A 14,950-nucleotide genomic window follows, 5' to 3' on the forward strand; every position below is an offset into this window, starting at 1 on the left:
CAATTGTAGTACTTAGTCATGGATTATTACGTGGGTGGTGATTTACTGACCCTGCTCAGTAAATTTGAGGACAAGCTTCCAGAAGATATGGCAAGATTCTACATTGGTGAAATGGTGTTGGCTATTGATTCCATCCATCAGCTTCATTACGTGCACAGGTAATCACCTTGTTATATATTGTATGGAAATCACCTTTAATGTGTCAGGATATTCCTTTCAGAGTCCCCTGAGTTGTGGACCCCAGTTCCAGGCTGTGCAGGGAAGTTGTGCAGTTAGTGGGTCCTCCCTTTGACTGCCATGGTGCAGGATGCCTTACCAGGTCGCTGCTTTATACCCCAGCACCTGGCTCCCAGGGAGACCCCAGCTTTATGTGACTGTTGTGACGCTCTAATTGCTGTCAGCTGAAGTCACCTTGTCTTTTGATATTTACCTGCCACTGGCTCATGTTCTCCCCTGCCCACCCCCCAGAGCTCATGCCTCAATCACCCATAAAACGCTCAGGAAAGGGGGCTTGGGTTGAGGAGAGGGGCTCACATCACAGCATCATAAAGGACTTGAGTTGAGTGAGTGTAACTGCTCTTGCACGTCAGGTGGGGGTGGGGGGCCCCCTCCTGCCCTCCCCCCTCCCCTGCCAGGACAGCCGCCTTAGTGCCTCAGCCAGCCTGTGCCTCTGTGTCAGTCTCATTCTGCCATTTAAGACAGTGCTTTAATCCTGTGGGGTTTGGGTGGGGTTTTGTTGGTTTTGTTCTGTTTTACTTATTTTTATCAAAATATTTCACGGCAGTAGCTTTAAAAACTCAAATAGTTGTACAGGGCTTATAACAAAACGTGAGTCTCCAGCCATCCCCCACCCTGATGCCCCTTGCCATAGGTAATGATGGACAATTTTTACTTGTTTCTTCTGTTTACTTTCATATTTCTAAATAACGGGCTTCTGTTGCTGTTTCACTTTGTGTGGTGGGTGGGGAAGTCTTAGACCATGTCTATCGAAATGGAGATTTGACTCTTTGACACAAGTAAGTACATCTCTCTCTCATCCCTGTCTCCCACACAAACTCTCAAACTTCCCTCTCCCATCTGGTCCCAGTTAGTAAAATACAGTTAGCCCTTGAACAACATGGGTTTGAACTACACGGGTCCGCTTATACTCAGATTTCTTTCACTAAATACATAATACAGTCCTACACGGTCTGTGGGTGTAGACCCACGGGTATGGAGGGCCGACTGTGAAGTTATACTCAGATTTTCGACTGCGCAGCGGTTGGCACCCCAGCCCTGGTGTTGTTCAGGGGTCAAATGTAATAACTTTTGGTTAGATCAGTGTTTGGTGTTTATAATATACTGTGTAAATATTACAGATGAGCCTTGTGGTATAAATAGTTACACCTCCTATATAAAGTTTTGTTTCCTCTGGAGTTAATAATTGCACTGTTTTTTCTTTGGCTACTTCTCTGTGTAGCTGCCACTAACTATCCCCAAATATCGCGACCAAATTATAAAGCTCTGTACATTCAAACACACCAGCAATCCTCGGTCTACCTTCCTGGATCCATCCCTTCTGTCTTTCCCAACGCCTTCCTGCTCTGGTGGCTCTCATCGTGAGGTTTCTTTTTGAGTGGAGAGGTTCTCTTCCCGTCTCCCTGGGATGGGCTCCCTTGTTTTCTGAGTCGTGTATCTTTCTCTTTCTTGGTTTATTCTTTTGATTTGGTGGCACATATCCTCCAGCACTTTCTGGAAAAGGAGGTGTGTGAAATAATTTTTCTGAGAGGAGCATCTTAATTCCATTCACATACGTGACTGATAGATGATCCCGTGTGGAATTCAGTGTTGCCGTCGAGAGGTTTGCAGCTGTCATGAGTCCCCTGACCTTGCACTGTGGTCGGGCTGAGCCTCTGAGCCTGTCAGGGATTTTCCTAAGCAGATGCAGCTCCTGCTCTGAGGGTAGCAATGGCTCCCAGTGTCAAAGTAACAGCCCTTCAAGTCCTGCCAAGAGTGTGACCTCATTGCCCTGGGTGGGGGGGCAGCTTGCCTGGGACCACACGCTCCTGCCCAGGGCGCTGTGCATAGGTCCCCGTGTCATGGGCGAGCCCAGGGAGCTGCCCCCCATAGCGGTTGCTGCTTTTAGGGCCATGAGGTTTGGGACAGGGCATTTCCTCTTTCTCCTGTTTTCTTTAATGTCGTTATGCCTGCTTTTATAACAGTTGTTGTTGTTTTCAACATTAGATTTTATACTCTTCTTGAGAGAACTTTGCCTAATTCACAACAGAGATGAATGTCTTTGTATTTGTCACAGAGCTCCAGGGAAATTAATTTGACTGCCTTTTGAATAGCTTTTTCTTTCCTGTTTTTCCCTAATTAGGAAGCTTTCTCCTTATTTTCTTAATTGGTTGTGTAGAAGTTTTGCTCTATCTTTTAATTTCTGGGCATATGGTAGGAAACATTAAAATAATTCGAAAACTTTTTTTCCCTCAAAGTCAACTCCATATTCAGACTAAGTGCTTGAGTGACCTAGTGAAAACAGTAAGCTTTGCGTTTTTGCTAGAAAGTTCACAAAGTTAGGTAATACAGGAAGTCAGTCCTACCCAGTCTTAGGGGGATGTAAGTTGAGGCTGCATTTGGCGGGACCAGAAGTAAATGAGTTTCATCAGCACAAGAGTGTTCTCACTGGTGGATTTGAGGAGCGTGGTTCAGACCGTAGCTTGGGGCCCTTTCCCGTGGGAGGATGTGGCCCTTGGCGACTTCAGGCAGCGCCCGCCGCCCCGCCGGCCGGGCTTCTGCGTGCGGAATGGCTGCTCCCCGGCTCTGGACCCCTGCGAGGCTCACTGTGCCAGAAGCAATGGGGAGCTCGGACCTGGGAGCCCACCCCCCGGGTGGGTGCTGCCGCTTCCTGAGAGGTCAGCCCCAGATGCCAGCAGAGGCAGAGACCGAGAGCGACAGGCTCACGAAGGATTGCAGCTGGGAAATCACAACCCCAGAGAGAACAGAATACGTACAGCTTACGATCGAAATAAGAACAGGTACACTTTTAAGAGAAGGAATATTCAGAGAACAAGAAAGGCCTTAGAAAAGGAAAACTAGAAAGCCGAGTAGAAGAGGTGTGGAGCAGGAGTAGAGGACCTGGACGAAGACAGAGGCGGCCCGGGGCCTCCAGGAGCCGGGCTGGCGCGGAGGCCCGTCCGTGGAGGCACGGGGACCAGCCCCGTGCCACCTCCACCGAGCCTGTGGGTTGGTTTTGCAGTAGGAAGCCCCACGGGCGCACTGTGTGTCGCTCAGAAATGGGACAGCAGTGGGTCGGAGGGCCTCCCTTCTCAGCGCATCACGGGCAGAACAGGAAAGGAAAATCAGACTGCAGTCTGTCCAGGGCTGTAATCCCACCCACCCGGCCCCGCCCCGGCCAATTCCACCGTTTCAACCAGAGTCACAACAGCCGACAGAGAAAAGGCACTTTCGGGGAACTGGAGCTGCTTCTCAGCTGTGCGCCTGACTCTACTGGAAAAGTGGCCACCGCCGGGTTTGGAGGGAGAATGGGCTGGGTTAGTCCCAAGCAGGGTGGTGGCCCATGGGGACGGTCAGCTCATGGATTGGCTGCTCTCTCAGTTGGTGCTGTGGGGACCACCTGCCCAGCTCAGAAGCACTGCTGGTAGGAGCTCTGGGTTAGTCCTTGCCCTCGGCCTCCCTGGTGTTTTCTGAGAGGGCCTTTCTTTGCACCCTCCCTGCATGCAAATGGGCAATTTAGTTTTTTTTAAAATAACGTTTATTGATGATATTATATTTTAAATAGAGAATCATGCTGCCCAGATAATCCAACACCATTGAAAAAAAAAGGTGCACGCAGATGGTTAGCAGCTGAACACGTCTGGAGGGTATAAAGGGAGAGGGGCAGCCTTTGTGAAGACCCTCCCCACCCGTCTTCTTAGACTCAGGTAGTGATTCACTGCTGCATAGTTAGGACTTTTCCCCCTTTGCATCTAAAAGCAATCTGTGGGGAGACACTTTAAGATCATGCATACATCCTCTTCAGAGTTTCCCCCTACATTTAGTATCTGTTGATGATTTTTGCCCGGGCCAGCCTTTACTGTGATGGTTGCAAAATGACGATTTCCAAACTCCAGGATCCACTCCACGTTGAAGCACCTCCCTTCTCTCCCATTTGTCTATTTATCATCCGTGTGGGTACCTGGATCCTTTGTCACCCCAACGGTTTATAATTTGTTATTGTCTGAATTCTTTTTATGCTTATATTGTCCTATATTTGGCCAGTGGAAGCCCCTTCTAGCTGACTCCCATGTTTCTGACATGCCCTCATCGTTTCTGAGAACTGCCTTAGTTTCTGGCTCATCTTGTACCTTCTCTGAGGAACCCTGATTCCTTTATTGGGGTTGGTTTTAAAGACCATATCTGGGTGCTGGGTGTGCTCAGAGTTACAGGGTGTCTGCTTTAGGCCCCTCAGTGGACAGAGTAAAGTGCATGTCCGTACACGTCCGCATTTATACATACAGACCCATGTCTAATTTGGGAATCACGAGTTACCCTTCTGGCTTTCTCCCGGTCCATTTCCGTCTCCTCCTCTGGCTCCCAGCAGCACCAGCACGTCCAGTCATTTGCCCAGCCCTGCCATGTATCTGAAGTAGCTTCAGAATCGCTCTGCTTTTTTTATTACTATAATTTATAAATTTATTTACTTATTTTTGGCTGCGTTGGGTCTTTGTTGCTGTGCGCAGGCTTTTCTCTAGTTGCGGCGAGCGGGGGCTACTTTTTGTTGCGGTGTGCGGGCTTCTCATTTCAGTGGCTTCTCTTGTTGCAGAGCATGGGCTCTAGGCACACGGGCTTCAGTAGTTGTGGCTCGCAGGCTCTAGAGCGCAGGCTCAGTAGTTGTGGCACACGGGCTTAGTTGCTCCGCGGCATGTGGGATCTTCCTGGACCAGGGCTCGAACCCGTGTCCCCTGCATTGGCAGGCGGATTCTTAACCACTGCACCACCAGGGAAGTCCTGAGCTACCAGGGACCCTCGCTCTGCTTTTATCCTACTAAAAACAAACCTAACCCTAGCCCTAACCCCACCTCCCAACTGCAAGTGTCAGGTTCTCTGCCGTAAGTTACTTAGGTTTGGGGTTTTTTTCTACCCCATTTCCCTTCAGTGCTGTTGTGTTACTGGTTTGAAATACAGTTGGGTTCACTGGTTTCATCAGCTTTCCATTTCAGGTGCCCCTTCCCATCTTTGTTGATTTCGTTTCATTTTTTAAGCATGTAGAACACAAGCATGCTTCGATAATACCAAAACTATAACAAGGTTATACTCAGAACTGTCACTTCCTTCCTTATCGCATCCACCTCATTCCCTGCCCCTTCTAAGTAACCAGTTCCTTGTTTTCTGTTTATCGTGTGTGTGTGTGCAAGATGAGCAGATATGTTTCCTTATTTCTCCTTTCCTTAAACAGAAGGTGGCATGGTTAAATATGCACTTAACGCATTTTGTTTTTTTCACTTAACATATCCTAGAAATCATTCTGTATCAGCTCATGGAGCTCTTCATTCTTTTTTACATTTGCATAGCACGCCACATATATCGGTACCATAGTTAATTCTCTTGTGGGTGGATATTTAGGTTGTTTCTAGTATTTTGCAATTATAAATAATGCAATAATGAATAACCTTGTACCTACATGTTTTTGTATTGTCGGTGTGTCTTCAGGGTGAATTCCTAGAAGTGGGATCACTGGATCGACAGAGAAATAAAATACATATTAGATATATACTAACATTTTTTATTAGCTTTATCAGATGTTGCCAGTTTCCATCCGTAGAGATATACCTTTTTGTGTTCCTACCAGCAGTGTATGAAAGTGCCTGTTCCTTGCAGCCTTGGCAGCATAGTGTATTTTTGTTTTTGCCATCTGATGGATTAGAGATGGTATACAGTTGGTTTTTTTGTTTTTGTTTTTTGTCTTTCTTGTGGAGTTGAATTTCATTTTTATATCTTTCTGTGTGAGTTGTTTATTTCATGTCATTTGCCCATTTTTCTGATTTCTAGCTTTTTCCCTTCAGTTGCTAAATATTTGCCCTTTATCTGTAATATATGTTGCAAATATTTTTTCCCAGTTTGTCATTTGCTTTTTGATTTTGCTTATTGTAGTCTTTTGCCATGTAGATTTTTTTAATGTATTAAATTTATTGGTCTTTTATTACATTGGGATTTTGAGTCATAGTTAGAAGTATTTTTTTTTTTTAAACCCCAGAGAAAAAACCCATGTTTTCTTCTAATAGTTTTATTTTTAACGTATGGATCTCTGATCCATTTGGAGTTTATTCTTATATAAAGAATGGATCTGGGCTTCCCTGGTGGCGCAGTGGTTGAGAGTCTGCCTGCCGATGCAGGGGACGTGGGTTCGTGCCCTGGTCTGGGAAGATCCCACATGCCGCGGAGCGGCTGGGCCCGTGAGGCATGGCCGCTGAGCCTGCGCGTCCGGAGCCTGTGCTCCGCAACAGGAGAGGCCACGACAGTGAGAGGCCCGCGTACTACAAAAAAAAAAAAAAAAAAAAGAATGGTTCTGATTTTATCTTTAACTAAAAGGCTCTTCAGTTGTCCCAGCATGAAACTTATTTGTGTCTGCCCACTGATTTGAGATAACATCTTTATTATATCCTCAGTTTCTTTATGAATTTGGTCTGTTTCTGGACATTCTATTCTGTTCCGTTGTCGTCTTTCTCTCTGTGCTCTGGGACCACACTGCTTTAATCATGGAGGCTTGAAATCACGTAGGGCCAAGTTCCCCCATCATACCTCTTTCTCTTCAGTGTTTTTCTAGCTATTCTTCCATGTTGGTTATTCCATATCAGCTTGTCTGGCTCCAAAAAAACAGGACATTTTATTTATTTATTTTTAAATTTGATGGGCCCTTTAGTCTGTAGATTCAGGTCTTTTTTACTTCTGGAAGGTTCTCTTGGAGTATAGTTTCAAATGTTAGTTATGTTTTATTGTTTTGAATTCTTTAGGGACTCCTGTTATGTATATGTTGTGCCTTCTTTGCTTGTCTTCCATTTCAGTCTCCAGCTACTTTCTCTCTGACCCTTTTAAATTCGTTGTCTTTTTTATTCTTCCAGACCTTTTCCTCCATTTCTTCAATGCCTTTCATTAGATTTTTATTTTAATTGATTCCCCTTTGGCATCTTATAATTTAGTCCTTATTTCTGTTAAGATTTTGTCTTTTTCTTCTGTTTCTTTCCTGGGTTAAATCAACTCTCTTTTCACTTCTCCCTATGTTTGTCTATTTCTGTTTGTAGTTTTTTTTTTGTTTGCTTTTTGTTTTGCCACACTGCAGGGCATGTGGGATCTTAGTTCCCTGACCAGGGATTGAACCCACGCCCCATGCATTGGAAGCGTGGAGTCTTAACCACTGAACCACCAGGGAAGTCCCCTGTTCTTAGTTTTTATTTTTCTGATTCACTGAGGGATTATATTGTTTTGTTTTTCGTATTCCTGGGTGTTTATTTAGGGAGATTTATTTCAGTTTGGAGTGCTAGAAGGGTTTTTTGCTTTGTTTATCTTTTTGGGTAAGAATTGTCATCATCTTTTGCTCACATTTCCTTGTGAGACTCGTCTGTGGTGTTGGGAGTAGTTGGTGCTCCCGTGTGTTTTCATTGAGATGTAGCATTCTGTCACGTGAGGACAGCCCGCTGCTTTACCTGTCTCCTGCAGGTGGACGTTAGGTGGATCCCACTTTGTGGCTATTATAAGTTGTGCTGCTGGAAGCATCCTTGTACTCTTCTTGGTGAATGTCTTCCTCTGCTTTTAAAGTTTATGTTCCTTTTCGTGCTTAGGTGGCTTTTCCAGTCGCATAAGCTTATTCTGCCAGGAAGGAGGGCTAGTTCCTTAAAGTCCACCCTGCCGTCCCCCCATCCCTGCCCGGTGTTGGCAAGTGCACAGAAGAACAGTCAGTAAGACCACGGGTTTAGTGGGACAGTTTACTTTCCTGCTGCTGTATAACTGGGCAGACTACTCCACTCTGGAGCTTCCCTGTCGTTGTCTATAAAATATAGTTTTGGGGTACGTGGTGCTTTGTTGGTCTGTAGCTGTTTTGCCGCAGCTGCTCAGGCGTCTCTTCTCAGTGGTAACGGCCACCTTGACTCGCTTCACACTCTGTCCCTCTACCTATTTTTATATCTCCTCCTGTTTCTTTGTAGCACTTGCCCCGTGGATTGTACTCAGGGATGCCAAGACCATGTGCATATCTGTGCATTTGCATGTTCATTTTCTGACACCCCAGCTGGTGTGAGGCTTCGTGAAGGCAGGGCAGCGCCGTCTTGGTACTGTCGTAGGCCCCGGCTCAAGAGCAGCGCCTGGCACGAGGCAGGTGCTCTGGAAGCATTGGTTTGCAGGCTGGGTGGGTGGGTGGGAACAGTAACGGTGCCTCAGCGTGTTAATGGGGGATTAACTGCTGTGCAGGAATGAGCGCTGGTGGTGACTGCGGCTGCCATGCCCGACTGCATCATCACGGGGATGTTTTCTTTGATTGTTACAGCTGTCACGACTGATGCTAGCGTTTCCCCCGATGATCCACTACCAGTTAAGGGCTTTGACCTACCTAATGTGTTGCATGGAAATGGTTAATTTATGTATTTATTTTACTAACAGAGACATTAAACCTGACAATGTCCTTTTGGATGTGAATGGTCATATCCGCCTGGCTGACTTTGGATCGTGTTTGAAGATGAATGATGATGGAACTGTAGGTATTTTTGTTGGAGATTTTTCATTTGGTTTTGGGGTTTGCTTGCAATTAGAAGGGGCTTATTTACATTTTCAATTTGAGATACAATTAAGAAACCAAGTTTATTAAAGACGAATGCACTTAGGAGACAGTTGAAATTTTCTGTTAAGTTTAAAACATCTTTGTTTTTTATGTTTACAAAAATAATACGTATGCCTTCTAAAAGGGGGGTTGTCAGGTTTCCTCAGATCCTTAGGCAGCTAAAAGCGTGCCAGCACGGCAGTGAAAGAGAGGCAGCCCTTGCTTAAAATGCCTGCCAGGTGGACAGACCTTAACTGGGTGATGGTGCATTCTCGTTTCTGTCTGGGGCGGGACTTCCTGTCAGTCAGGGGTGTTGCAGATGTAGAAATGGGGGCCTTGATACCCCTGTTCCAAGGGCCAACGGACACTCCCTGCACAGCAGGAGGACCTCCCTGGAGGGGCCGTCGCCGGGAGGCTGGGCTTGGGCCTCAGCTGGACCAGCACGCTGGCTGAGTGGCCTCAAGTGGGGCTGCTGCACCTCACTCAGCTGCTTCCAGCCAGCGGCTTCCAGTACGTTAGGGAATCGTCTGCGTTCTCCCTTGCGGCCCTTGTCACGGTTTCAGTGTGAGGCGTTTGGGAGACTTTTCTTCTTTAGAACCTACACATGTCATGAGGCCTGATGAAACTACTCCAGAGGAGAGCAGACCCCCGCCCCCCTTCTTACTGTGAGTTTTCAAGCAGCAGTAAAAGAACCTGTAAAACTGGCATCACTTGACAGTGTTTTCAAATGAGCGAAGCGATTTACTCACTTTCACAAAGCCAATCTCTTATTTCTGGAAGTCTTGACCACGCATTGATTGATATATTGGTGCTATCCCCGAAGCCAGTCTTGTAACGACGGGAGCAGTGGTCTTGGTCTGAGCCAGAGTGTTGGTCACCCTTCTTACCTGCATGGCACTCCCGTCCCGGTGGCACTCACCCTGCGATAGCTCCCGACGGCTGTTGCCCTGCTGCCTGGTCAGAGCTCCTGAGGACTCCCCGCTGAGTCATTCAGATGCCTCTGGGGCTGGCACCCAGGGAGAGCCTGGTCTCTGTGTAGACGGGCCTTCTGGGTTGTTGTCTCCATGTCCTGCCTGACCCTCAGGCCTGTGCACTCCACATGCTCGGAGGCCGGTCTGTGTCCTCTCAGCCTGCGCAGCCCCCTTGCCTTCTCTGGGATGGTTGCCACCTCACCAGTTGTAGCTCTCCATAGAGGTGTCGCTGCGTTCAGGTCCATTCCCAGTGCCCCATGTAGGGAGTGTCCAGGCACCCAGCTGGTCCCTGGACCTACTTCCAGACGTTCCTGTTTGGGGGCCAGAGGGTAGGGTGTGGCGAGCAGCCTGGACTTCCCCTGGGAACATGTTAGAAATGCAGCGTCTTAGAATCTCTGTCTCACAGGTATATGGTGTCCCTGCATGAGAAGGGCTGGGCTGGATGCACATGGTCCTTGGACCACACTTTGAGCCGCAATGGAGAATGTGGGTCTTCGGTGCCATGTGGAGGCTTGGTGGGCATTTGGGCGTTGAAAGACCCATTTTCAAATCGCTTCGCTCATTTGAAAACACTGTCAAGTGATGCCAGTTTTACAGGTTCTTTTACTGCTGCTTGAAAACTCACAGTAAGAAGGGGGGCGGGGGTCTGCAAGAGTCTCGTGCATTCTGCACACTGCCTGATGTTTAGTGCTGTAGGAACATTTATTTGCGTTGAATTTTGAATTCTTAGGTTTTTAAATCATGATCAGGTGCCAGTTTTATTCCATGATGATTTCATCATCTGCTGTCCCTGTTTTAGAGAAAATAATTAGGAATTTGAAAGTAGAGATGCCCTAGGGTTTCCCTTCAACACCAACCGCCCTCTCCCCTAAGGTGCAGTCCTCTGTGGCCGTGGGCACCCCTGACTACATCTCCCCAGAGATCCTGCAGGCAATGGAGGACGGCATGGGCAAGTACGGCCCCGAGTGCGACTGGTGGTCTCTAGGTGTCTGCATGTACGAGATGCTTTATGGAGAAACACCGTTTTATGCAGAATCCCTCGTGGAGACCTATGGAAAGATCATGAACCATGAAGTAAGCTGTTGCGTTTCCACACCCTGTTTGTTCTAGTCCCGAGGCGCAGGCCCTGAGGCAGGGAAGGCAGCCTGAGGGGGCGTCCCTGGGGAAGAGGGGCGGGGTGGAGCAGGCCGGGCGGCAGGGCGGCAGCGCGCACAGGCTGCTGACACAGAAGGCGTGGGTGGGAGGGGGGTTCCAAGGATGCTCCTGTTTCCTGGCGGAGGGTGACGGGTTCATCAGGCCAGGATCGCTATAGGAGAAGCGGGCTTCGGTAGGAAGACACAGGTACCCGCGGTGCCGTGTGGGGTGGGAATTGCCAGAGAGGGTGGCCCACTGACCACTTAGACCTGTGCGTCTGGATCCATCATATGCCAGCTTGGACTCTCAAACCTGTTTACCCAGAAGTCAGTTGTCATGAACAGATCACACATCTCAACATAGTAGTGTTCTTAGTCCTTCCTTGATCTGATTTCTTTTCCTCTTATTTTTCCCCTTTCCTTTTCCCAGCTGTTCACTTTTCACTTCAACATTGCTTTCTTATTTCCTTCATTTTTCTGTTTATTACTTCTTCTTCCATCTAATGTTTTTGTCATCTGTGTTTTTTCTTCGTGCTCCTTATCAAATGCCTTTCTAATGCCAGTTTCATCCTTTCTGCCTGTTTGCTTACAGCGTTCTTTTTTTCCCCACCTGCTCTGTCACTCACACACCCCAGCAAGGTTCCCACTTGTCTGCCATCTGTCCTGCAGCCCTGTCTCCCTTTATTTGCTCAAGCAGGGAGCAGATTAACACAAAAGTGGTAAAGGGTCTTCTGTTTAAATCAAAGCAGTTTATACTGTTTTTTAAAAAAACACTTTCCCCAAAGTAGAAATAATTTTTTATTTATAAATTAATATATACTTACTATAAAAACTTCAGACATGCAAAAGTGCATGCAGTAAATAGATGGTGAAAAACACCCCATATACTTCTCGGTGAGACCTGCTGTTTCCGAGCGCCTGCCGCCTGTGGGGCCTGGCCTAGTGGTCTCTTCATTCTTTTATTCAGTCTCCACTGCAGCCCTGGACAGCAGGGGCGGCTCAGTGCTCAGGTCCACTGTGCCATGGTGGTGTGTGGCCTTGTGGACTTAAGCTGGCGTGGGGGGTTGGCATTTAAATAAATGGCATCACATCGCATATGACCGGGGTTTTGGTCATCTTTCTGCTCAGCACGCGGAGGTGGACCTTACTCTCTGTGTATGTGTGCACCATATCTTGTTTTAACAAGTCCCTTTTTGATGAGCATTTAGGTAATTTTCAGTTTTCTTGGTCAGAATAGAATGGCATCATGAACATGTTATGTTTTCTCTTTGGGACCGTTTCTCTAGACTAAATTTTTAGAAGTGGAACTGCCACAGCTGTTGGCAAAATGCATTCTGAAAGGCTGTGCCAGTTTCTCTCCCACCCACAGCCTGTTGTCAGCATTCTTTGCCACCTTGATAGGTGAAAATTTATCACTGTTTTAATTTACGTGCAATGTGGTAACAAGTCTGCCATGAGGAAAACTAGCAAGACATATGATTTTTATGTTTGCTTTTCTGGAATTCGGCTTCATTAGCTTTGGTTGCACTTAGTTACCATGAAATAAAAAGTGACTGTTGCTTTGGAGCTGTTGTTTCTATTCTGTTCCCAGTGATGTCTGTGCCCCTTAGATTTTTTGAGTGTTTTCATCACGTGTCCCCTGATTTGCCCCTCTCCCCCTCCAGGAGCGGTTTCAGTTCCCATCTCATGTCACAGACGTGTCCGAGGAGGCGAAAGACCTCATCCAGAGGCTGATCTGCAGCAGGGAGCGCCGGCTGGGACAGAACGGGGTGGAGGACTTCAAGAAGCACGCGTTTTTCCAAGGACTGAACTGGGAAAATATACGAAACCTGGAAGCCCCTTACATCCCGGATGTGAGCAGTCCTTCCGACACGTCCAACTTTGACGTGGATGACGACGTGCTGAGGAACGCTGTAAGTGTGGCGGCCATCCCCGTGTCGCACCCCAGGGGGTCTGCGGCGCACAGGGTCACTCGCCTTGGAGGTGGTGAATCTTAGAACTGTGCTGGGCTCCAGAAGTTTTGGCAGTTGTCTCAAGAAAACGTACCTTTTATCCCAGCCTATGGCTTGGTCCTTAACACCCCTTTTTTAAAATGATGGGTTACTCAATTTGAGTAAAATGGAGTTATTAAATAGCTATTTTGTTTTAGAATTCATCAGAATTACTTTTATCTTCATGGCTTTGTACCTTTGCGAAACAGCGTCAGGTACGTTATCACATTAGAACGTCACTTCTGTTGTCACCACTGCCAGGAGCCCGCCTGCGGCCCCACAGGTAGTATGTGGGCCTCAGGGTTTCTGGTCCTTCTCACTGAGCCTGTGTGTGAGGACGTCCGGACTTCCTGCTGTCACGTGTGTTCACCGTGTGCGTGAATGTTTCCTTGTGCCTCAGGAGTCGGGAGTGACAGTGGTGATGGGCCAATGTTGAGCTGCTGATATTTCAGGTCGTGGGTCTTTCAAGTTGGGATGTGGCCCTGGGACCCGTCTGGTGTCTGACCTTTTCTGCCAGGGCCTCTGGTGCACTTGTCAGTATACCTTTGGCCCCCAGAGAGTTTTGCTCATATGCTGTAAAACTGTTTTGGCCTCATCAAACTCAGCCTTATTAGTCTGTACGTGTGTCTTTGTTTGGGGATAGAGAAACTGAGGTTTCAACCAAGTAAAAGAAAAATCTTGATTATTTCCTACAGACTTTTTCTTAGTAAAATAAGAGCTGACGTTTAGATGATGTGAGAAAAGACTGAGAAAAGTATTATCATTGTTGAAAGGATTTTTCCTGGACTTCAAAGAAACTGTTTCCACACTGAAATTCTCCAGATAAATAACTTTACTTTTATTTTTAATAGAGAAGGATCCTCATATTGAAAAATAGAGTTGTAAACCTGTCTAAAATAGTCTACCTTTGGGTTCCAAACCCTGCTTCTGCCTTGGCCTCTGTTTCAGGCCAAGAACCCAGAGCCCAAGGCCCTGCCCCGGGTCCCCCACTCCTCCCTGCCCAGGGTCACAGTGAGTGGGGATCTTGCCGCTTTAGAAGGTTCACAGTTAGCAGCCTAATCCAAGTTGGGCCCGTGCCATTATGATCATCAAAAGCAGTGGGTTTATCCCCTTAACTGCGTCACGCTTTGGCCCCTGCCAGGAGTGGGAAGTGGACCTGCCAGTACCCAGCCCCACGCAGGTGGCACCATGGAGGCAACATTCCAGAAGCGCCCTCCGTTCTCCCCGCTGCACTCTTGAGTTCATCCTGGGGTAATACTTTTTCCCCCTTGTTTGCCATTTGTTTGGACATAATTTCGTTTATGTTGTGTGTGTTCTTGCACAGGAAATATTACCTCCTGGTTCTCATACGGGCTTTTCTGGATTACATTTGCCATTCATCGGTTTTACGTTCACCACGGAAAGGTATGTCAACATTTATCGCTCAGCAACAGAGCAGGAGCCTTCCCACCGGGGCGGGGTGGGGGGGTCGGGGTGGGGCGTGGGTGAGCAGTCCGAGCGCTGAGAGGGCTGTGCTTATGGGAGCGTTGGATGGCTTTGTCCTTTAAAAATGCACACCTGGTGCTGCACGTGATGCCACATATTGTGGGGTCGGCAGACTTTCTCCGTAAAGGGCCTGGTAGCACATACTTTAGGCTTTGTGATCTCTGTTGTATACTTTTCTTTTTTAACAACCCATTAAAAACGTAAAAACCATTTTCAGCTTATGGGAGGTACAAAAGCAGGCTCGAGAGGATTTGGCCCTCGGGCCATAGTTTGCTAGCGCCTGATCTCTGTAGGCCATCGGCACTGGCAGGATTTGTGCTGATGGGACATCAGTGGCCGCAGTTAGTGGCACGGTGTCCATTCACGCCCGGCTGAGCGCCATCTTCATCAGGGCTCCCACTCGCTTTTGCAGGGCTCTTAGCCACGGCCCCGTCGCTCCCATGGGTGGGGCTGCAGTACAGTCCCCGCCAGAGCTGAGAGCATGAGCCCCACATGTGGCTCCAGCCCCGGGAGCCCCTGGCTGGTGTTTGTCTGCGTCGGCCTCTGTCTCGAATGGGCCTCTGGCAGAGTTGCATTGCCGGA

The 14,950-nt window shown here is 47.8% G+C and overlaps 1 protein-coding gene across 1 annotated transcript in view; it reads left to right on the forward strand.

Moving 5' to 3' along the window:
- The window catches only part of CDC42BPB (CDC42 binding protein kinase beta), a 108,789-nt gene that overhangs the window by 57,408 nt on the left and 36,431 nt on the right, over positions 1-14,950 (forward strand). The window contains exons 5-9 of the mRNA XM_007455610.1: positions 10-158; positions 8,632-8,725; positions 10,633-10,833; positions 12,557-12,805; positions 14,208-14,287. Coding sequence (XP_007455672.1) covers positions 10-158; positions 8,632-8,725; positions 10,633-10,833; positions 12,557-12,805; positions 14,208-14,287 — 773 coding nt within the window. The remainder of the gene's footprint in view (positions 1-9; positions 159-8,631; positions 8,726-10,632; positions 10,834-12,556; positions 12,806-14,207; positions 14,288-14,950) is intronic.

The sequence above is a fragment of the Lipotes vexillifer genome, unplaced genomic scaffold (genome assembly GCF_000442215.2).
Source record: "Lipotes vexillifer unplaced genomic scaffold, Lipotes_vexillifer_v1.1 scaffold584, whole genome shotgun sequence".
Classification (NCBI taxonomy): domain Eukaryota; kingdom Metazoa; phylum Chordata; class Mammalia; order Artiodactyla; family Lipotidae; genus Lipotes; species Lipotes vexillifer.